This window comes from Ranitomeya variabilis, chromosome 3 (genome assembly GCF_051348905.1).
Source record: "Ranitomeya variabilis isolate aRanVar5 chromosome 3, aRanVar5.hap1, whole genome shotgun sequence".
NCBI lineage: Eukaryota > Metazoa > Chordata > Amphibia > Anura > Dendrobatidae > Ranitomeya > Ranitomeya variabilis.
In genome coordinates, this window is record NC_135234.1 from 742,582,157 (window position 1) to 742,605,212 (window position 23,056).

The following is a 23,056-nucleotide window of genomic DNA, read 5'->3' on the forward strand; positions in this document are numbered from 1 at the left end:
GGAACTTGTTAATGATCTCAAGGCAGCTGGGACCACAGTCACCAAGAAAACCATTGGTAACACATTACGCCGTAAAGATTTAAAATCTGGCAGTGCCCGCAAGGTCCCCTGCTCAAGAAGTCACATATGCAGGCCCGTCTGAAGTTTACCAATGAACACCTGGATGATTCTGTGAGTAACTGGGAGAAGGTGCTGCGGTCAGATGAGACGAACATTGAAGTCTTTGGCATTAACTCAACTCGCCTTGTTTGGAGGAAGAGAAATGCCTATGACCCAAAGAACACCATCCCCACTGTCAAGCATGGAGGTGGAAACATTATGTTTTGGGGGTGTTTCTCTGCTAAGGGCACAGGACTACTTCACCGCATCAACAGGAGAATGGATGGAGCCATGTACCCTAAAATCCTGAGTGACAACCTCCTTCCCTCCGTTAGGACATTAAAAATGAATCGTGGCTGGGTCTTCCAGCAAGACAATAACCCAAAACATACCGCCAAGGCAACAAAGGAATGGCTCAAAAAGAAGCACATTAAGGTCATGGAGTGGCCTAGCCAGTCTCAAGACCTTACTCCCATAGAAAACTTATGGAGGGAGTTGAAGCTCCGAGTTGTCAAGCGTCAGCCTCAAAATATTAATGATTTAGAGATGATCTGCACAGAGGAGTGGACCAAAATTCCTCCTGGCATTGGCGCAAACCTCATTATCAACTACAAAAAACATCTGACTGCTGTGCTTGCCAACAAGGGTTTTGCCACCAAGTATTAAATTTATTTGCATTTTGCAGTGAGAAATAAATACTTGATCCCTCTGGCAAACAAGACTTATATAATTTATACAATGTGTTTTTCTGGATTTTATTTTTGATATTCTATCTCTCAATGTTAAAATTAACCTACCTTTAAAATTATAGACTGTTCATGTGTTTGTCAGTGGGTAAACTTACAAAATCAGCAAGGGATCAAATACTTATTTCCCCCACTGTATACCGTATTTTGCGGTTTATAAGACTTAACAGATTATAAGACGCACCCCAAATTTTGGGGAGAAAAATAGGATAAAAATCTTTTTTACTAAAATGGTGGTGCTTCTTATAATCTGTGCATCTTATTGCTTACTGGGCGTGGCGGCTGCGGTTGAGGGGGTCCCAGGGTCATTGCTGGTGGAGGCAGGAGTGGGTTGATCATGAGGAGGACCCCTGGCTGGAAGGAAGGGGTGTTCGAAAGTGCGATGCTGCGGGTGTTTGTGGTGCAGGTGCTTTGCCAACATTTTGTGAAAGCCCTGAGTCCCCGCACTTCCATGGTTTGCTTTGCAGTGGACTCCAAGAAAATGTGCATATGTAGATGTCAGCGCCAAGATCTCATCTCCCTAATATATATATATATATATATATATATATATATATATATACAGTATAGTGCAGGGCTGATATACCGTTTACACAGCCCGTGTTTCGTCATAGTTAGTGAGCTCCGGTCAATGCTCCAGTTGTTGATGGATCTGCTGGTGCATTTGGATGGTTCCCTCCACTCCCTGTTGGGTGGTGTCGGCTGTTTTCTCCTATTTCCAATCTTCCTGATAATGATCTCTTCTTTTTTTTCCGAGAACTGTAGAATTGCATTGACAGCTGCCAGACTCTACATCTCTGTTTGCTTTGTAATTCATCAAACATCAGAGAAGGAGTTGAGAAGTGTGACATTGTGACCCTGACAGGTTGTCACAGCTCATTGCAGATGTAGTGCGGAGGGAAGGATCAGGAGAGGAGCCCACCGGGGAGAGAAAGACCTGCTGCGTGTCAGTGGCAACTTCGGTGTCATCGGTGATGTCCTGCACTGGCCACAATAAGAGAGATGTGACAGATGGATAATGGCTTTCTCTCTGCAGCTTAATAAGGAATATAATATGAAGGTTTAGGTATAAATAAGTACACACTTTTTAGACTCGATGGGCTAACGCATCAGGAAAAAATAATAGGAAAAAATTGAGGTCCTTCAAAAGTCTTAAAATTTGGTAAATGCAACCTCAGATGAACAGCAGCACATGACAAATGACACTGAATTATTTATATGACATGTATGGAGAATCTGCAATCCTGAGGTACCCTAATCATTGGTCTCTGGCATAATTCTGAGGGAATTGACGCCCTTCTCAGCTTTGCATAAGTTCATGGAGGTTTGTGGTCATCCGTTTATGCACAGCTGTCGTAATCCGGTTGTCCACCATTGGGGACACTTTTTTACTTCTTTAAATTCATGCAGTTAGGGCAATTTTGTAATTGGATTTCATTAAACATTTTGCACCGTTTTCCTTCTATAGTACAGCAATATAGCGCTATAGAAGACAAGCGGTGCAAATGATTAATGAAACCCAATTACAAAAATGATTTCTAGCCTCAATTGTATGCATTTAAGTAGGAAAAAATATTGCCCCTCAAAGGTGGTCATTCCTTTTAAGCTCCCGCCACAGCATTTCATTTTGTTTCTTACGTTCTGGACGTTGGCTTGGCCATTACTTCTCGTTGATTCTTTTTTTTCTTTTTCAGCCATTCTGATGTAGATTTGTTGGTGTGCTTGGGTTTATTGTCCTGTTGCATGACCTAGTTTTAGCTTCAACTTTTATATAAATGGACAAATTTGACTCTAGAATACTTTTGTATACAGAGCATTTCAATGACCGCAACTTGCCCAGGTCCTGTACCTGCAAAACAAGCCCAAATTATCAGCCCTCCACCAGCATAGTATATAGTTGGGATGTGGACTCTTTGCTAATTTTTTATGTTTGTTTGTTTGTTTTTTTTGCAAACTTTAAGCTGAGTATTATGATCAAACAGCTCCACTTTGGTTTCATCAATCCAAAGGGCATTGTTAAGGAGATTTTGTGGCTTGGTCTAATGCAAGTTTGCAAACTTTTTCTCCATGTTCTTTTTAGAAAGAAGAGGCAATCTCCTGGCAACCCTTACAAACATGCCATAATTGTTCAGTCTGTTTCTAATTGTCTGGTCATAATGTTGAACATTTAACATTCTGTGGCCTTTGTAGACTGAGCTTGAGCTCTTGGGTGTTCCACAATTTCTACAAGCATTGCCCAATCTCAACTCAGTGTGAATTGGCTTGGGCTTCTGCTCTTGGGAAGTTTGTCAAGTGTCTTGAATGTTTTCCACTTGTAATTAATTTTCTAACTAGATTGATGGACACCATATTATTCGGAAATTGTCCTATAATGCTTCCCAGATTGATGGGCAGCAACAATTGCTTCTCTAAGATCATTGCTGATTTCTGTCCTCCTTGGCATTGAGTTAACACTTGCCTGAATGCTCCAGACAAGTAAATTGTAAAAACTTCTGCTTTTATATAGGCCGCCCTTGTTGATGAACAATCAATGGCATTTCATTGGCAGCTCCTGGCTTCTACTTATTCTCTAAATTCCTACTGAAGCAGTGACTGTGCACTCCATTTTTCACACCTTGTTTTTGCATTTTGCCTTGTTTTGTTTGAATACAATGACACGGTATAATTTCTCATGTGTTGTTGTTCATCTAAGGTTGTATCTACAAGACCTTCTAAGGACCAGACATGTTTTATGTCCTGCTATGTAAAGCCATAGATTTCAAAGTAAAATAAAATAAACTATGAGCGCTAACCTTTGTCACTCCAGCTCGTTACTTGTAACCCCTGAAACACTTCCCATCCTCTTTTTGTCCCATTGCTCCCTCTACCAACATCTTTTTTTTCATGCCATCTTTCTTCTCACTAGCTTTCCATCATCTGACCATCCAAAATTCTCGCCCTCCCCTTTTTCCCTCTCTTTTATGTACACTCTCCCCTCTTATCTCTCTTTTCCTCCTCTGTCTATTCCTCTATCTCCCTCTTTCTTCTCTTTTTCAATTACTTTCTCTCCCTCTGTGTCGCCTTTCGTGGATCCACAGTGCATTCAGCTTAATCTTGCACAGTGTGCATATATATTCTGACACTTGATTGTTTTTCTTCCAGCCTGTTAATGGGCACCGTGACAAGGTTGTACCGCGTCAGTGGAAAGAGCATAGGAATAATAGAGCGATATACCTAAAGCTCTGTGCGCCTGTATGAGTAGCACAGATTGCCCTGGGTTATGGACACCTCTACGTCAGTAGGGACTGATGGTTATGTTCTTCCTACATGTAAAATTAAGCAATTATCTAATTAGTATTTCTTAAAAATTCCCTACAATTTTGCTGCTGTAGACTCTGTGATAGTCTTTTGTGTAGCTGGCTATGCTAATGCTTTTGACATAGTTCTAATTGATCTTTGCTCCTGAATGTGTCATCTCTTTCTGCGTTCCTCATTCCTTTTTTGCGGAAGAAAGGATTGTGAAGAGATTGTGCAATATGAATCAGAGTGTGGAAGGAGGAAAGCATCCAAGTCTTCAGGGAGGGCAGATCACACAGGCTGCAGATAGAGAGGAAAGCATAGCAGTCTCGGGGGAGGTGGTGACCCACATAGTCTGTGCATCGGAGAGAGTGTAGAACAGAAGGCAGACAATGCAGGGGGAGCAGAAATCACACACTCTTCAGACTGTCTCTGTCAGAGCAACAGAGAAGATATCCTGGATAGTGTGACTCTGTAGAAGTAGAAATCAGCAGAGTGATGAAGTTGTGGCGATACAGAAGAACTAGTGCAGGCAGTGGTCTCTAGCCCCCGAATGCACAGACCTTACATCCAGCATGTTGCTGGGATTGACACATGTGCATGAGAAAAGTTAAAAACTAGGGTCAGTTTGCAAGCTGCAATCCACGAGGTCTGAAAATGCGTGATAGAAAGATTACTGTCTGAAACTTTATGTGTAAGTATTTTCACATAAAAAGTGATTTATAGCCTTTAACCCCTTCCCGCCGCGGCCCTTTTTTGTTTTTGTTTTTTGCTCCCCCCCTTCCCAGAGCCATAACTTTTTTTTTTTTCCATCAATATGGTCATGTGAGGGCTTATTTTTTGCGGGACGAGTTTTACTTTTGAACGACATAATTGGTTTTACCATGTCGTGTACTAGAAAGCGGGAAAAAAATTCCAAGTGCGGTGAAATTGCAAAAAAAGTGCAATCCCACACTTGTTTTTTGATTGGATTTTTTGCTAGCTTCACTAAATGCTAAAACTGACCTGCCATTATGATTCTCCAGGTCATTACGAGTTCAAAGACACCTAACATGTCTAGGTTATTTTTTATCTAAGTGGTGAAAAAAAATTCTAAACTTTGCTAAAAAAAAATAAAAAAAAAAGTACCATATTCCAATACCCGTAGCGTCTCCATTTTTTGTGATCTGGGGTCGGTTGAGGGCTTATTTTTTGCGTGCCGAGCTGACGTTTTTAATGATACCACTTTTGTGCAGATACGTTCTTTTGATCGCCCGTTATTGCATTTTAATGCAATGTCGCGGCGACCAAAAAAACGTAATTCTGGCGTTTCAAATTTTTTTCTCGCTACGCCGTTTAGCGATCAGGTTAATGCTTTTTTTTATTGATAAATCGGGCGATTCTGAACTCGGCGATACCAAATATGTGTAGGTTTAAATTTATTTTATTGTTTTATTTTGGATGGGGCGAAAGGGGGGTGATTTAAACTTTGTTTTTTTTTTATTATTTTTTTCATATTTTTAAAAACATTTTTTTAACTTGTGCCATGCTTCAATAGCCTCCATGGGAGACTAGAAGCTGGCACCACTCGATCGCCTCTGCTACATAGGAGCGATCATCAGATCGCTGCTATGTAGCTAAATAACAGGCTTGCTATGAGCACCGACCACAGGGGGGCACTCACAGCTAGCCGCGATCAGTAACCATAGAAGTCTCAAGGACCTCTATGGTTACCATCCTGATGCATCGCTGACCCCCGATCATGTGACGGGGGTCGGCGATGCGCTCATTTCCGGCCGCGCGGCCGGAAGCGCCGGTTAAATGCCGCTGTCAGCGTTTGACAGCGGCATTTAACAGGTTAATAGCGGCGGGTGAATTGCGATTTCACCTGCCGCTATTGCGGGCACATGTCAGCTGTACAAAACAGCTGACATGTCGCGACTTTGATGTGGGCTCACTGCCAGAGCCCACATCAAAGCAGGGGATCCGACATGCGCAGTAATAGTATGGCGCAGGTCGGGAAGGGGTTAAGTAGAGAAAGTGTGCCACCAAAGCCTGACTGAGACTCTCGTTATGCAAAGGGCCCAGTGTGGAGGATCTGAACTGTAGTGCCTGATATCAAATCACAAGGAAAAGAACAGTTATGAAACAAATACAAATAATCTCTTAAAGGGGTCGTCCAACCTTAGGCATTGAGAACAACCCTTTAATGTATCATGGGATGCCTTCATTTTGAGTGGAGTTTCTACATTCAGTTATTACTATCTGGAGAGGTTTCTGTATAATGTATTGCGCTGTTCACGCATTTATCATATCTTATTGCCACTCTTTCTGCATCTTATCTAAATGCAAAACCTAGTTCATAGCCCTATTACTGGCGTACAAGAGCCGTACAGATCTTATTTTTCTATATACATTTGCTTCTTTTTGTAATAAATATAAATGTTTGCGAACGAGAGGCTCCTGAGCTGGGATGATATAATATGCCGTCTTCTGTTGCCAGCCTAGTAAAAGAGCAAGAATAAGGCAGTAAATATCACAATGACTTTTATTAGACCAATATATCGTAATGTTCGCGAGCCCTTCAATCTCACACAGTTGTGCCAAGTGCAAAATGATTTTCAGGATGTTTTGCTATTGGCGAGATGATGGGAAGAGAGGAGGCAAGTTCTGTTCATTCATGAAAATCATTTAAAGGAGCCCTTCTCCTCCCATCAGTTTTTATCCTCTTCATATATCGCAGTCATCTTATTATACAACACTGTGTACTTACAAATGCTCATTTTGCCTTTCTATCCAGTTTATTTATCTCTTTTCCATTAGGTCTATGACATCACATGACTAAAAACTGACTAACCTAATCCTTCTAAGCTCTATGTAGAAACAGGAGCACCTGCAGCTTCAAATACCTGTTTGCTGCTTTGTAGTGGGTATTTTAGCAGCTTCTCTCTTAATTCGATGAATTTGTCTGGCAGAAACCTTCCTCTTTATGCCTTTATCTGCCCAAAAATGAGGAATATGGTGGCACATGAAGGTGAAGCATGAATGCAGTTTATTTTGTCAATGTGTTTCAAGGTTTTCAAACCTCTTCATCAGGACAAAACCACAGTGGTCATTGTGGTTTGGTCCTGATGAAGTGGTTTGAAAACCTTGAAGTGTTTGGAACAAACCATATTCATGCTTCACCTTCGTGTGCCACTATATTCCTCCTTTCGTACAGATAAAGCCATAATGAGGAAGGTTTATGCCATAGAATTTCATTGGATTAAGACAGCATCTGCTGAAAAAAACTTTGAACATCTTTGAGCATTGAATATCTTTGAACTTTGGGCAGTGCCGACTCTGAACCACCATATTTTTCTTTTATTGCAACATATATCCTTGGTGATTCTGCTGCAGAGTTTACATGCATCTATAGGAGTTTTGACTGTCACAACTCTATCAGGAAAGCGTACCTATGTAATAAGTTATCAGATAAGACAATATTTGCGCTTTTTGTCTCTCCAGTTTTCCCATTTGATTTATCTGCACAAACACGTATGTGTATCCTTCTTAAGTAGTTTTCATTTAATTGTGCTCATCTGGCAAACCAATTCTCACAGGTGTTTGAGATCGATTTCAATAATCCATAGACCCCCGAGACACAAGACCATCCATGAGTGACAAACAAAAAATTACATCTGTATGACACTTAAATGAAATTTGCATAATAATTTGGAACACGTTGCACATAAATATCCCAGAAAGAAGGCAGCCATATTTACCAGCATCAGGTCACAACAGTAATGCACTGCAGGATGCAGCAGACCCCCATGATAAAGGCGGGGGCAGCACAGGTGCAAAATACTAATGACCGACCACTCACACGACGACCATCAATGGTGGATAAGGCGCCAGTCACACAGATACATGTAGTGCACAGTGTCTGGCTTACAGCTTTCCCATCACACCCATACTATTAATCCAGCTGGGTTACCCAGCGCTATAGACACCCCAATTTCCCCCACTAAACCTACAGGGTCTGGGCTGAACCTTGCAAAGATGGAAAAACAAGTGCAAGAGGCATCAATTGATATTTTGGCCAAAATACGGATGCTCTCAACCCGTGTCAAGGGTCCTCGTTGTCTTGCGAGTCCCTACACTAAAATTAAAAGCCATTCACAGACAAGGACAAAAATACAAATGATCACAGACAGAAAAAGCACCCGTCCTTAACAAACCCTATTCGCAACCAGAAGCCATCATGGTGCCATCAGATTCCCTCAGTGATGCAGTCTCGTCCTCCGTTTGGGTCTATAAGCTATTATAAGGGTTGTACCATTAGGGCATATATTCCCTATTAATGAGTGCTGACATGATGGGAGCAATGTCTCCCACCCAGGAACCCTGGATAAGCCACACAGAGAACTTTGGTAAGTAGCTGTGGCAGACTCAGGTCACATGTCATACTAGATTTCCATGATTTCAGAAGGTTCATCCAACCATCTATAATGTCTGCCTGATGACTTTTAACATGTCCAATCCTTCTGTTTTCAGGAGAGATATGTTGCCATCAGAGGTGACTGGTTGCGGCTTACTAACCGAGTGTGCATGTATATGAGGGTTCAAGAGGAATAGCTGTATACAGTGTATGGCCAGCTCATCTGTACAGAAGGCTGCACAGTCTTCTGTACCAGGGTCTTTCCTTTGAACAGACCCTGAATTATTGACCTTTATGTAGATTTCATGGTAGAGACCATCAAACTAATATTCTACCCTCAAATTATGCCATTGCCTTTTAAGGGTCTACTGATGTCTTCGCATTAATTTTTACAGTGTCCTCTTGCCTGGCAAAGCAAATGGGAAGGCCCAGAAGACCCTCTCCAGTACCTCCGAGGACTCGTATCCAGGGCGGTGGCCATACAGGTAATAGAGGACATGAAGCTATACATTATACTCCATGTAATTAGCATGTTTCATGAAAATGCACTGGACTCCTTCAGTTTAAAGGGAACCCAGTCTCATTGAGCACAGTATGCAGTTACTGTAGTTTTTGGATTATAAGACATACTTTTTTTCTCCCAAACTTGGGAGGACAATGGGGGTGCGTTTTGTAATCTGAATTTAGCTTACCGGGTAGCGGTGGTGGAACGGAGTCAAAGGGGTCTCTGCTGCAGGAAGCCGGCGGCAAAAGAAGTGGGCGATATTGCAGGTCATGGGCTGGAAGGAGGGATGTCGGTGGTGAGGCAGGGGCGGAGTCCCTGCTCTGCACATTGATTTCCCCAGAAAATGGCCGCTGGACATGGCGCATTCGCAGATTGGGATCTCGACTCAGTTGACACCCCTTCTTCCAGCCCACACTGCTGGAACACCGCCTCCTCCCACCCAGGGCCCGTAACATCTCCTCACTTCTGCTGCTGGCCTCCTGCAGCAGTGACCCTACCTTCTGTGACCCTTCTCCACTGCTCCCCTACCCCCCGCTACCATAAATTTGGACTATAAAACAAACCATCATTTTATTAACAATTTTTCTTTTCCTATTTTCCTCCCCAAAATTTGTGGTGCGTCTTATGGTCGGAAGCATCTTCTAGGCCTCAAAATACAGTAGGGCCAGAATGTTTTGGACAGTGACGCAAATCTTGGCATTTTATCTCTATACCAAAACATTCATGATACAGTTATATGATCAATATGATGCAACCTCTCAGCTTTAATTTAAAATCCTAATTGTAGTAAGGGTTTAGGAATTACAGCTCTTTAATATGTAACTTCCTCCTTTTAGAGGGACCAAAAGTAATTGGACAATTATCTCAAAAACTCTTTAATGGGCATTCATGGGCTATTCACTCATTAATCCATCATCAGTTAACCAGGTAAATGGTCTGGGGCTGATTAGAGGGGTGGTATTTGCATTTGGAATCTGTTGCTGTGAACCCACAACATGCAAGATAATCATTAGGTAGAATTTTTTCTATAGTGAAGAAAAACCCCTTCACAACATCCACCCAAATGAAGAACACTCTACAGGAAGAAGGTGATTCAGTATCTAAGTCTAGCATAAGTAGAAGACTTCATGAAAGCAAATACAGAGGGTTGCAAATACAAGGTGCAAATCATAATTCAGCCTTTAAAATAGAAAGGCCAGATTAGACTTTGCCAAAAAAAAAATCGAAAGAAGCCAGCCCAGTTCTGGAAAAGCATTCTTTGGACAGATGAAACTAAGATCAACCTGTGCCAGAATGATGTGAAGAAGAAAGTATGTAGAAGGCGTGGAATGGCTCATGATCCAAAGCATAACACATCATCAAATGAGGCGGCTTTGTAGAAAAATGGTTGCAATTCCTAGTCCTTCCACAGGATATTTTTGTTCACCCCCAGTAATTAAACCAGAAAGTCTCATCTTCAATTGCATCTCAGTGGTTTCATTTTATATCCTATATATATTTAGTCTGAAATTATTTTGTATAACCTGTAATAATCTCTAATCAACGTGGGGTACATGGACATTTTGCCTGTAGTCACCCATTGGGGAAGTTTACCAGTTTGCTGGATCCTGTTTTACCACCTCTAGTGATCACTGCTGGCAGGCAAGAGAAAAATAGAGTTAATCGGTGACATTCCCTTTAAGGTTTTGTGGATAAGAGGCATGGTACAATTATTAATTTGACTCTGGGCTTCACTTTAACAATATATGCACTGGTATGAATTTACTACCACACTGTTTTGTTCATTTTTAAAGGGTTTTTAAGAAACTTACACACATTCAAAATACGGAGTGAGTACTTGGGTTCTCTGCTCAACAGTTAAATTTGCCTGTGGGCAGCCTTGGGATTAAAACAATAAAAACACCAGCATACTCACCCCTGAATGCCGCATAGTTGGTCTCTGCCTAATCAGGAGCAGTGATGTCACCGACTGCTGTGGCTACTGATTGGCTACCAGATCAGGAGGCTTAACCCAGCAACCAATCAGTGGCTGCAGTGGTCGAAGTGGTTAGTGATGTCACCCTTGTAGCACAGCAGAGACCATCTGAGCAGAATGCAGAGGTGACGACGCCGTCTTTATTTGGCAGCTCACAGGGAAATGTAACTATTGAGCGGAGAATCCCTTTGCATGATGATCAAGTTCATTTTTATCCTTTTGTACAGTTTTTTCTTTTAACAAAGACCCTGTCATTCTGTTGGGAGATGTCTATGCTATATGTGGTTGTGTGTGGCCATCCATAGGCTAGATCCGTAGATCCCTAATGAAGAAAAGGTAAGTGCGGCCACATCCGATCCCAACGAGTGAGTGGTTATTAGGTTTATTGTCCTCTCTGAGGGACAATGAGAAGTGAATATGCAGCATATAGTCTCGTGCCATGGGAAAGTGCTCTGCTCTCAAAACAGCCTCATCTTTCTTGCATTTGAGCTTTTTGCAGAAAATTGCTCGTTGTTCTGCCATTATGAGAATGCTCCTCGTCCCTCAGTGGCAGGCGGTGGGGAGAGAGCACACTTATCTGACCAGATGGTTAATTGTTTTGTGTGATACAATAATCCATTACGTGAGTAGTCATTTTGTAGGAGACATAAGCTGCGAGCGTGGGGGCGCCGTGTGCATTAGTACCATGACGGAAGGAAGGGTTACTTGTGTGTTTCTTGAAAGGTTTTCTTTCCAGTGTAACTTTTCTATTTCCCCCCATTGTGAGAGGTGATTCCAGGCCGTACAATAACTGTAAGAATTAAAGAACTCACTTAACACCAACAGCCCATAAAAATACTGAAAGTTTAATACCCCCATGTATTTTTATGGGCTGCTTATGCTCTTGTCTCAGTCTGGAGGGTCTCATACATCCTTAACCCCTCCGTGAAGCGGCTACATTTTGTTTTCTCCTTCCCTTCTTCCTAGAGCCATAACTTTATTTGTTTTTTCCCATACCCTTGGTTTTTTTTGCCAGACGATACTTTTGAATGACACCATTAATTTTATCACGTGAAAGTGTGTTGAAATTCCCCCAAAAAGTACGTTCAATTCCACAATTGTTTTTTTTAGTTTTTTATTCACAATGTTCACTATAAGGTAAAAATGGCCCTGGCAATATGATTCTCCGGGTCAATACAAGTACGTAGATACCAAACATGTATAGGTTTTTTATTTAAGTGGTGTAAATGAAAAATCCAGACATTTGTTAAAAAAAAAAAAAAAAAAAACTTTACTTTTGTCACCACTTTCCTAGACCCGTAACTCTTTACATTTTTGTGACCTGGGGCAGGGTGATGGCTTAGTTTTTGTGCTCTGAGCTGACTTTTTACTGATACTATTTTGAGGTACATACAATGTTTTGATCGCCTCTGATTGCAATGTTGCAGCTGCTAAAAAACGTAATTTTGGCATTTCAATTTTTCTTTTTGTTCCAATTTTTCTTTTCTTTGATGTTCCAGCTGTGTTAGTACTGTCTCTCCCAGGAATCCCTGCTGCCAATCGGTGGCCACTTTACTCTCTCCGCTGATGAATATGGTCGTCATCACATATTTCAAGCAGCAACCCATTCTGGGTCAAGTGTCAGGATGGGTTGAAGCCTGAAGAAACACTGCTCGAGACATCAGTCTCATCTGTTAGGCTGGAGTCACACACAACGTATAAAAATACGGTCCATTTTTTACCGACCAAATACGCAGAAATGTTCCCTGAACAGTGATCCCTATGTCATGTGTAGGCAAGGTGTGGCTGCATATTTTGCTCATGTGAACCTCTGTATGGCATCCTTACAGCGAGATTTTCTCGCCGACCTGCAAAATGTACATATAATGGATCCATGGGCTCAAATTTTCTTGAAAAAATATATACAGTCTGTGAGACACACATAACACACATATATATATATATATATATATATATATATATATATATATATATATATATATATATACACATATTTATTTCATACAGCGCTAGATAGCAGAAAAGTCGGTAATTCAATAATTCAATTGTTGGCTTTTTTATTATTATTATTATTATTTATTTATATAGTACCATTAATTCCAGGGTGCTGTACATGAGAAAGGGGACCTGGCCTTGCGGACTTACATTCTATGGGATAATGGGGAAGAGACAGAAGATCGGGGGTGCGGCAGCTCAGGTGGTGGTGAGGCGGCAGCTCGGGTGGTGGTGAGGCGGCAGAAGGGTTATTGCAAGCTGTAGGCTTTCTTGAAGAGATGGGTTTTCGGGTGCCATCTGAAGAGTCCGAGAGTGGTGGATAATCGGACGTGTTGAGGCGTGGAATTCATGAGGATGGGGGATATTCAGGAGAAATCTTGGAGGCGGTTGTGTGAGGAACGAATAATTGTGGAGGAGAATAGGAGGTCTTGGGAGGATCGGAGATTACGTGAGGGAAAATATGGCTAAGGCTTTTCCGAAGTCCTTACCGAACCCTACAGGATATAAGACATGGTTACATACAGTAAACCGTTTCATATCTGTTATATTTTTATATATCCCTCACTAATAATGTTAGTAGTGTGTGTGTGCAAAATGTGGGAGCTCTAGGTGTTAAAATAAAGGATTAAACCAGAGAAAAAACTGGCGTGGGCTCCCGCGCAATTTTCTCCGCCAGAGTGGTAAAGCCAGTGACTGAGGGCAGATATTAATAGCCTAGAAAAGGACCATGGTTATTGGCCCCCCCTGGCTAAAAAAATCTGCCCCCAGCCACCTCAGAAAAGGCACATCTGGAAGATGCGCCTATTCCGGCACTTAGCCTTTCTCTTCCCACTCCCGAGTAGCGGTGGGATATGGGGTAATAAGGGGTTAATGTCACCTTGCTATTGTAAGGTGACATTAAGCCAGATTAATAATGGAGAGGAGTCACTAAGACATCTATCCATTATTAATCCAATAGTAGGAAAGGGTTAAAACACACACAAACACACATTAAGAATAAAGTATTTTAGTGAAAGAAAGACACACACAGTTTTATTATCTTTATTGTATGCTCAATCCACCTGAAGCCTCTCATTCTCCTTAAAAAAAATTCAGGAAAAAACAAAACAATATCCCATACCTGTCCACCGTACAGTCATGTCCCATGCAGTAATCAATCGCAAGGGGTTAAATTCATTTACAACCAGGAGTGGTGCTGATGCTGCCGCTCCCGGCTGTAAAACACCGGGGAATGAATGAAATGCAGGGGGCGGAGCTTCGGGAACTTGCGGTACCATCACCGAAGCTGCGCCACCTGGTAGAATAAACTTATATGAACTGTAGCATGAGAAAATATGCCGAAAAATTCCCATGCTACAGTTCATATAAGTTTATGCCACCAGGTGGCGCAGCTTCGGTGACAGCACCGCAAGTCCCCGAAGCTCCGTTGCCTTCATTCCATTCATTCCCCAGTCATTTACAGTCAGGAGCGGTCGCATCAGCACTGCTCCTGGTTGCAAATGAATTTAACCGCTTCAGATGGATTTACAGCGTCGGACATGAATGTACGGCGGACAGGTATGGAATATTGTTGCTTTTTTATTTTCCTTTTTTTACAGGAGAGCGAGGGTCGTCAGTTGGATTGAGCGTACAATAAAGATAATAAAACCCCATGTGTTTATTTATTTTATTAAAATACTTTATTCTTAAGGTACCTTCACACTGAGCAACTTTACAACGAGAACGACAACGATCTGTGACGTTGCAGCGTCCTGGATAGCGATCTCGTTGTGTTTGACACGCAGCAGCAATCTGGATCCGCTGTGATATCGCTGGTCGGAGCTAGAAGTCCAGAACTTTATTTGGTCATCAGGTCGGCGTGTATCGTCATGTTTTACAGCAAAAGCAACGATGCCAGCGATGTTTTACATGGAGCTAACGACCTGTGAGAACGATAAGTGAGTCGCCGTTACATCCCAGGATCGCTCCTGCATCGTTCTGGAGCTGCTGTGTTTGACATCTCTACAGCGACCTAAACAGCGACGCTGCAGCGATCGGATCGTTGTCTATATCGCTGCAGCGTCGCTGAGTGTGACGGTACCTTAAATGTGTGTGTGTATTTTTAACCCTTTCCTACTATTGGATTAATAATGGATAGGTGACATAATTGACGCCTCTCCATTATTAACCAGGCTTAATGTCACCTTACAATAGCAAGGTGACATTAACCCTTCATTACCCCATATCCCAGGGCTACTCAGGAGTGGGAAGAGAGTAGCCAAGTGCCTGAATAGGCGCATCTTCCAGATGTGCCTTTTCTGGGGTGGCTGGGGGCAGATGTTTTTAGCCGGGGGGGGGGGGGGCAATAACCATGGACCCTCTCCTGGCTATTAATATCTGCCCTCAGTCACTGGCTTTACCATTCTGGCGGAGAAAATTGCGCGGGAGCCCACGCCAATTTGTTCCGTGATTTAACCCTTTATTTTAACACCTAGAGCTCCCAAATTTTGCACATACATACTACTAACATTATTAGTCAGGGATATGTAAAAATATAACGGATATGAAATCGTTTACTGTATATAACCATGTCTCATATCCCGTCGGGTTTGCGAAGGAGATAGCAAAAGCCGACAATTGAAATACCGGCTTTTATGCTATCTAGCTCTGTATTAAATATATATATATATATATTTATATGTGTGTGTGTGTGTCAATGACATATATATATATATATATATATATATATATATATATATATATATATATATATATATATATATATATACACTCACTGGCCACTTTATTAGGTACACCTGTCCAACTTCTTGTTAACACTTAATTTCTAATCAGCCAATCACATGGCGGCAACTCAGTGCATTTAGGCATGTAGACATGGTCAAGACAATGTCCTGCAGTTCAAACCGAGCATCAGTATGGGGAAGAAAGGTGATTTGAGTGCCTTTGAACGTGGCATGGTTGTTGGTGCCAGAAGGGCTGGTCTGAGTATTTCAGAAACTGCTGATCTACTGGGATTTTCACGCACAACCATCTCTAGGGTTTACAGAGAATGGTCCGAAAAAGAAAAAAAATCCAGTGAGCGGCAGTTCTGTGGGCGGAAATGCCTTGTTGATGCCAGAGGTCAGAGGAGAATGGGCAGACTGGTTCGAGCTGATAGAAAGGCAACAGTGACTCAAATCGCCACCCGTTACAACCAAGGTAGGCCTAAGAGCATCTCTGAACGCACAGTGCGTCGAACTTTGAGGCAGATGGGCTACAGCAGCAGAAGACCACACCGGGTACCACTCCTTTCAGCTAAGAACAGGAAACTGAGGCTACAATTTGTACAAGCTCATCGAAATTGGACAGTAGAAGATTGGAAAAACGTTGCTTGGTCTGATGAGTCTCGATTTCTGCTGCGACATTCGGATTGTAGGGTCAGAATTTGGCGTAAACAACATGAAAGCATGGATCCATCCTGCCTTGTATGGAGCATCTTTGGGATGTGCAGCCGACAAATCTGCGGCAACTGTGTGATGCCATCATGTCAATATGGACCAAAATCTCTGAGGAATGCTTCCAGCACCTTGTTGAATCTATGCCATGAAGAATTGAGGCAGTTCTGAAGGCAAAAGGGGTCCAACCCGTTACTAGCATGGTGTACCTAATAAAGTGGCCGGTGAGTGTATATACACACTGTATATATCTATACTATGTGTAGACATTAATTTTATCTATTCTATTCTAACCTGTCAGTGTGATTTTACTGTACACCGCGCTGAATTACCGGCTTTTCTATGGAACACCGGTGCGTATTTCTCACAAGTCACACATGTGGTCCGTGTGTAATCTGTATTTTTCTCGCCCCCATAGACTTGCATTGGCGGATTTTTGGAGGAATACGTTGACAATCGCAGCATGCTGCGAATCTCTCAGCCCGTAAAATACGGCTGCGAAATATACGGCAGATAGGAGCTGCCCCATAGAGAATCATTGGTCCGAGTGTAATGCGTTGTTTTTGCCCCTCTTATACGTCTGTATTCCTCTGTAATGTGACCCCGGTCTTAGGGTGAGGAGCAGCATTGTGAAAAAAACATACCTGCTCTGCTCTCAATCACGGAGCAGGGCTGTGACTGGAGAAAAAAAAATTCTAGCGGCTGACTGAGCAGAGTCCTTTGCTACAGTCCTTCTCTCTGCTCAGTCAGTCTCTATGCCGTGCTGTAATGCTCAGCCTATGACTGGGCTTCACAAAGGTACCAAGGTGGCAGCATGGGGAGGCAGTCTGTGCATGCATTGACAACCACTTTATTTAAATGCTGTTGTCAGTACTGATGAGCAAACGTGCTCAGATAACGACTTATCCGAGCATGATCGAGGGTTACCCGAGTATCTTGCATGTGCTCATATATTATGTTCGAGTCCCTGCGGTTGCATGATTTGCTGCTGTTAGACAAACACAACACAAGTAGGGATTACATAACAAACAGGCAATCCCCACACGTGTTGTGTTTAAGAGCTGCATATCATGCAGCAGCGGGCACTCAAAACATAATATACGAGCACGCCCATATATTTGGATAACCCCCGAGCATGCTTGGTAAGACGTTATCTGAGCGCGTTCGCTCATCACTAGTTGTCACAAATTGACAGCAGAACTTAAATGGTTGACAGCAGAACTTAAATGGTTGACAGCAGAACTTATATGGTTGACAGCAGAACTTATATGGTTGACAGCAGAACTTAAATGGTTGACAGCAGAACTTATATGGTTAACAGCAGAACTTAAATGGTTGACAGCAGAACTTATATGGTTGACAGCAGAACTTAAATGGTTGACAGCAGAACGTATATGGTTGACAGCAGAACTTAAATGGTTGACAGCAGAACTTAAATAATTGACAACAGAACTTATATGGTTGACAGCAGAACTTAAATGGTTGACTGCAGAACTTAAATGGTTGACAGCAGCGATCGGTGCTCAACTCCAGCCGCTGCTGTTATTGGCTGTGTAATATAAAGGGCATCTACCGCATGTGAAGTAGGCTCCGCTCCTAAGCCTGCTCCAAACTCCCTGACCCACTCCATGACAGATTTATCGGTCATGACTTGAGGTGTTAAATATGTGGCCAGCCACGCTCCATTGCCCTTCTGTTTGTTGCCCACTACATCTGGGAACCCATTCAGCCCTGTGCACACTGCATGTATGACCCAGGCTCAGTAGCTGACCCTGCTCCATATAGCACAGGTGTCAGAGGCGTTGTACAGCCGGCACCCAAGTCTAACTGCCCTGATCAGAGCTGGCTCCTGTCCCAGCATTTTAACTCTTTAGTTGTTGCTGACTGCCCCCCGAAGTCTAGCCCCTGTCAATTGTAAGAATGGCATTTAAGGCATTGGAAATGGGGCACTGATGGAGTGGTCATGGCCGGCAACAGCCTAGTGAAGGCCCACATGTCTGCCATGTTTGTACACCTACGAAGCCCAGCCTATGCGGTAATATTTATTTGATATGGAGAATGTAAAGAAAAAGGAAAATCGACATGGCAGAATAGGTTTCATGATCACTTTGGTCTCCCCCCCAAAAAAATAGAATTAAAAGAGATCAGAAAGTCGTACAAATGGTAGTAATAAAAACTAGAGCTCATATTGACCAAAGATGGAAAAAAAAATGGTAAGCACCAAGGGTCCTGGTGGGAGTCTTCATACACCCAGTTCCCATGTAGTGCCCCTATAACATCCTGATCTCGGTGTTATTGGGCACGTGGGGCCTTTTCCATTCATCTTTCTATTTCTCAGCTGATTTATTTCCTTGTACTTTTAATGAGTTTTAGCCTGTACAATGTTAGAAAGAACCCAACAGCTTCAGTGCACGTTCTCCAGACAAATGAGCTGATTATCATAGTACAGCACGGCGCTGGAAAACAAATACACTGCCATTGTAAGGGAATAGCCCCGCGAGTGTCCTACAGTGCAGCTTTTAATTAACACGATTGTTACAAAGCGCTGAAGTCCCCTTAAAGGGAAGGGTGACGCTCGCGGCCCAGGAGAGCCGCGCTGGAGGTTCTTACCGTCCTGCAAAACTTAAAAGGTTTTTCTGCTGTTCCGCAAACAATTCAATTAACAAAACTTATTAGGAAGAGATTCTCCTGGAAGATAGGGGCAGTGAGACCGGAGGAGATGTTCTGCTGATCTGACCTTCTATATATGTCCCTACAATCAGATCGGATGCACACATGAAAGAAAGCGTAAAACAAAGCGAAGAAAACACAGCCAGAAATATCAAAGAGGCGTAATGTATAAAAGTTGCTTTATTTCGTCTTCTCCTTTGTACCGTCCTCCACAAACAGATTGCAATCGTGTGCCCCCAAGGCTGCGATCAGTGGCAGCTGTACACAGCATAACTCCGCGCGCGGCACATTGTCTTATCACACTGCGCTGTGCCTCATAAGTAGGGAAAGAAGCAGATCTCTCGAAGATACGGTTTGTGCCAAAGTTCCTCACATACGCTTGTTGGGTTTTTTTTCCAATTCTTGTAAAGTTTGTTGAAACGACAGTTTTAGAAATGTTCAAACGCAGCCAGAAAGTAATTAAGAAAATCAACTTTGTTTCAAAACGTAAATGAGAGCAGCATGATGTAGGGACGGAGACCCTGATTCCAGTGATCTGTCACGTACTGGGCTGCTTGCTGTAGTTTTAATAAAATCCCTTTTTTATCTGCTGCAGGTCTACCAGTTCTCTGTATAGCCCTGCCCACACCACTGAATAACAGATTTCTGAGTATACTGTGCATAGGCAGAAAGTGACTAGTAAGGTAAATAGGCTACAGTATATATGACAGTCCATATATACATAGATGACCATGATCCACCCCCCAAAAAATGTGCTGATTAGTGATGAGCGATCGTGCTCAGATAAGGTGTTATCCGCCATGCTCTGGTGCTAACCGAGTGTCCTCGGCGCGCTCGAATAATATGTTCCAATCCCCGCGGCTGTTCGACATCCACAATGCATGGGGGATTGCCTGTTGTTTAGGAGATCCCTCCATGTGTTGTCGCTGTCGAACAGCCAGGAGACCTGCAGCCGCAGGGAATAGAACATATTGCCGAAGACACTCGTTCAGCACCAAAGCATGCTCAGATAACTGTTGTGAACTATACTTCTTGGCTCCCTCTTGTGGTCACTAGTGGTATGGCACTGGGATTGTCTTTCCCCAGCTTGGTACCCACCTGGTTCGTTAGGCCAGGGGTGTTGCTATTTAAACTTCCTGGATTCTCAGTCTGGTGCCTGGCATCGTTGTAATCAGTTCATTTCTGTTTGCTCCTGTCTGCTGGTCCTGGTTCTTTGCAAGATAAGCTAAGTCCTGCTTCCTTATTTTTTGGTTATTTGCATTGTCCTAATTTTTGTCCAGCTTGTACAAAATGTGATTCCTGATATTGCTGGAAGCTCTAGGGGGGCTGATATTCTCCCCCCACACCGTTAGTCGGTTCGGGGGTTCTTGAATATTCAGCGTGGATATTTTGATAGGGTTTTTTGCTGACCGTATAAGTCATCTTCCTATATTCTGCTATTAGTCAGTGGGCCTCTCTTTGCTAAAACCTAGTTCATTCTTACGTTTGTCTTTTCTTCTTACCTCACCGTTATTATTTGTTGGGGGCTTGTATTTAACTTTGGTCTTTTCTCTGGAGGCAAGAAAGGTCTTATTTTCCCTTATAGGGTTAGTTAGTTCTCCGGCTGGCGCGAGACGTCTAGAATCAACGTAGGTACGTTCCCCGGCTACTGCTAGTTGTTGTGCTAGGATCAGGTATACGGTCAGCCTAGTTACCACTTCCCTATGAGCTGGTATTTTTGTGTTTGCAGACTTTGTTGTAACCTCTGAGATCCTCTGCCATTGGGGTCATAACAGATAACACCTTATCCCGGCACTTGAGATGAAGCATTTTGGGCAGACCTCAGCGTCCGCTGTGTTCCCACATACAGACCTTTGTTTATGTGTTTTTCAGTCATTTTACCATGAAACCCTTCCTTTCAGTGTAATAGTCAGCAGAGACAGCGTGCTGCACTTCTATTACCATTTCTCTAATGGAAGCCTGTCCACAGTGCTGAGAGCTAATGCTGCGCTATTACCGCAATTGCATGGAAGCAGTCACAGAGCGCGGCATCTCCAGTACAAGTCCCATTATGCTGGTGACACTTGTGCCCTGCAGAATAGTCCGGCGCCCGGTGTACGAGTAACCTGATACACATCACGGGCGGATGCCGCGGATCTCTATCATTGACTCTGTACATTAGATCCTACACTGTCTATTGTAGTGAAGCATTTAATGAGCGTGTGCAAAGAGCGGGGGAGCAGGGTGTTGTAGTGGATCCGGTGTTACCAGCTGTGTAGAGAAGTATTATCGGTCATTGCAATCCTGACTCTGATGATAACGAGCCTCCTGTAAACTCTTCCTGACTTTTGAAATTGCTAAGGTATTAGTACGCAATCACAGAACCTTCAAAAGTTTTGTTGCAAATAGTCGTCAGGTTCGCAAAGAACAGTGTTGTGATCTGGTGACCTTGGAGCCGCATGGACTTTCTCTGGAGTAGGTGGAACCTATACTGACCGCAATCCCTAAACTGACACCGCAACTAGAAGTAGCCGTGGGGTGTACCTAACACATCCTAGACACCTCGACACAGCCGGATGACTAAATACCCCTATAGATAGAAATGGGAATTCTATCTTGCCTCAGAGCAGACCCCCAAAGGATAGGCAGCCCCCCACAAATATTGACTGTGAGTATAAGAGGAAAAACACACATAGGCAGAAAACAGGATTTAGCAAAAGAGGCCACTCTAGCTAAATAGAAAAGGATAGGACAGAATACTAAGTGGTCAGTATTAAAACCCTAAAAAATCCACAGCAGACAATACAAAATTCCACCATCTAACTAAAGACATGGAATGTATATCTGCATCTCCAGAGAATCCAACTAGACTGAATAAATCCAAACACAGTCAAAGCTGGACTAAGAAAAACGATGAAAAGCATTGAATTGTAAAGCACACGGCATGTGTGCTGCAGAAACAAACAAAACACTTATCTTTGCTGATTTTGGCAGCAGGGCAGGAGGAACCAGACAGAGATGCAAACCCTCCAAGAACAATGGACAACTGGCAATGACTAATGAATCCTGCACACCTAAATAGCCCAGTCAGAGCTGCAATCAGCAGAAACACCTGCCCAGGATTGCATCCCAGGGACAACTGCATTACCACCAACAACCACCGGAGGGAACCCAAGAGCAGAATTCACAACAGTACCCCCCCCCCTTGAGGAGGGGGCACCGAACCCTCACCAGAGCCCCCAGGTCGATCAGGCCGCACCAGATGAAAGGCACGGACCAAATCAGCAGCATGGACATCAGAGGCAAAAACCCAAGAATTATCCTCCTGGCCATAACCCTTCCATTTGACAAGATACTGAAGCCTCCTCCTCGAAAAGCGAGAATCCAAAATCTTCTCAACCACATACTCCAACTCCCCATCAACCAACACAGGGGCCGGAGGATCAACAGAGGGAACAACGGGCACCACATATTTCCGCAATAAAGATCTATGGAAGACATTATGGATAGCAAACGAGGCCGGAAGGGCCAAACGAAAAGACACCGGATTAATAATCTCAGGAATCCTATAAGGACCAATAAACCGAGGCTTAAACTTAAAGTAAGAAACCTTCATAGGAACATGACGGGAAGACAGCCAGACCAGATCCCCAACCCGAAGCCGGGAACCAACGCACCGACGACGGTTAGCAAAAGGTTGAGCCTCCTCCTGAGGCAACACCAAATTGTCCACCACATGAGCCCAAATCTGCTGCAACCTGTCCACCACAGAATCCAAACCGGGACAGTCAGAAGGCTCAACCTGCCCTGAAGAAAAACGAGGATGAAAACCAAAAGAAGGGCGAAACCAAAGTAGCCGAACTAGCCCGATTATTAAGGGCAAACTCGGCCAATGGCAAGAAAGCTACCCAATCATCCTGATCAGCAGACACAAAGCATCTCAAATAAGTTTCCAAAGTCTGATTAGTTTGCTCGGTC

At 43.1% G+C, this 23,056-nt stretch overlaps 1 protein-coding gene across 6 annotated transcripts in view; it reads left to right on the forward strand.

Moving 5' to 3' along the window:
• Positions 1-23,056, forward strand: part of DYNC2H1 (dynein cytoplasmic 2 heavy chain 1) — a 491,577-nt gene that overhangs the window by 393,599 nt on the left and 74,922 nt on the right. For all 6 annotated transcript variants that reach the window (XM_077298509.1, XM_077298507.1, XM_077298508.1 and 3 more), the window contains one exon: positions 8,916-9,005. In XM_077298509.1, coding sequence (XP_077154624.1) covers positions 8,916-9,005 — 90 coding nt within the window. The remainder of the gene's footprint in view (positions 1-8,915; positions 9,006-23,056) is intronic.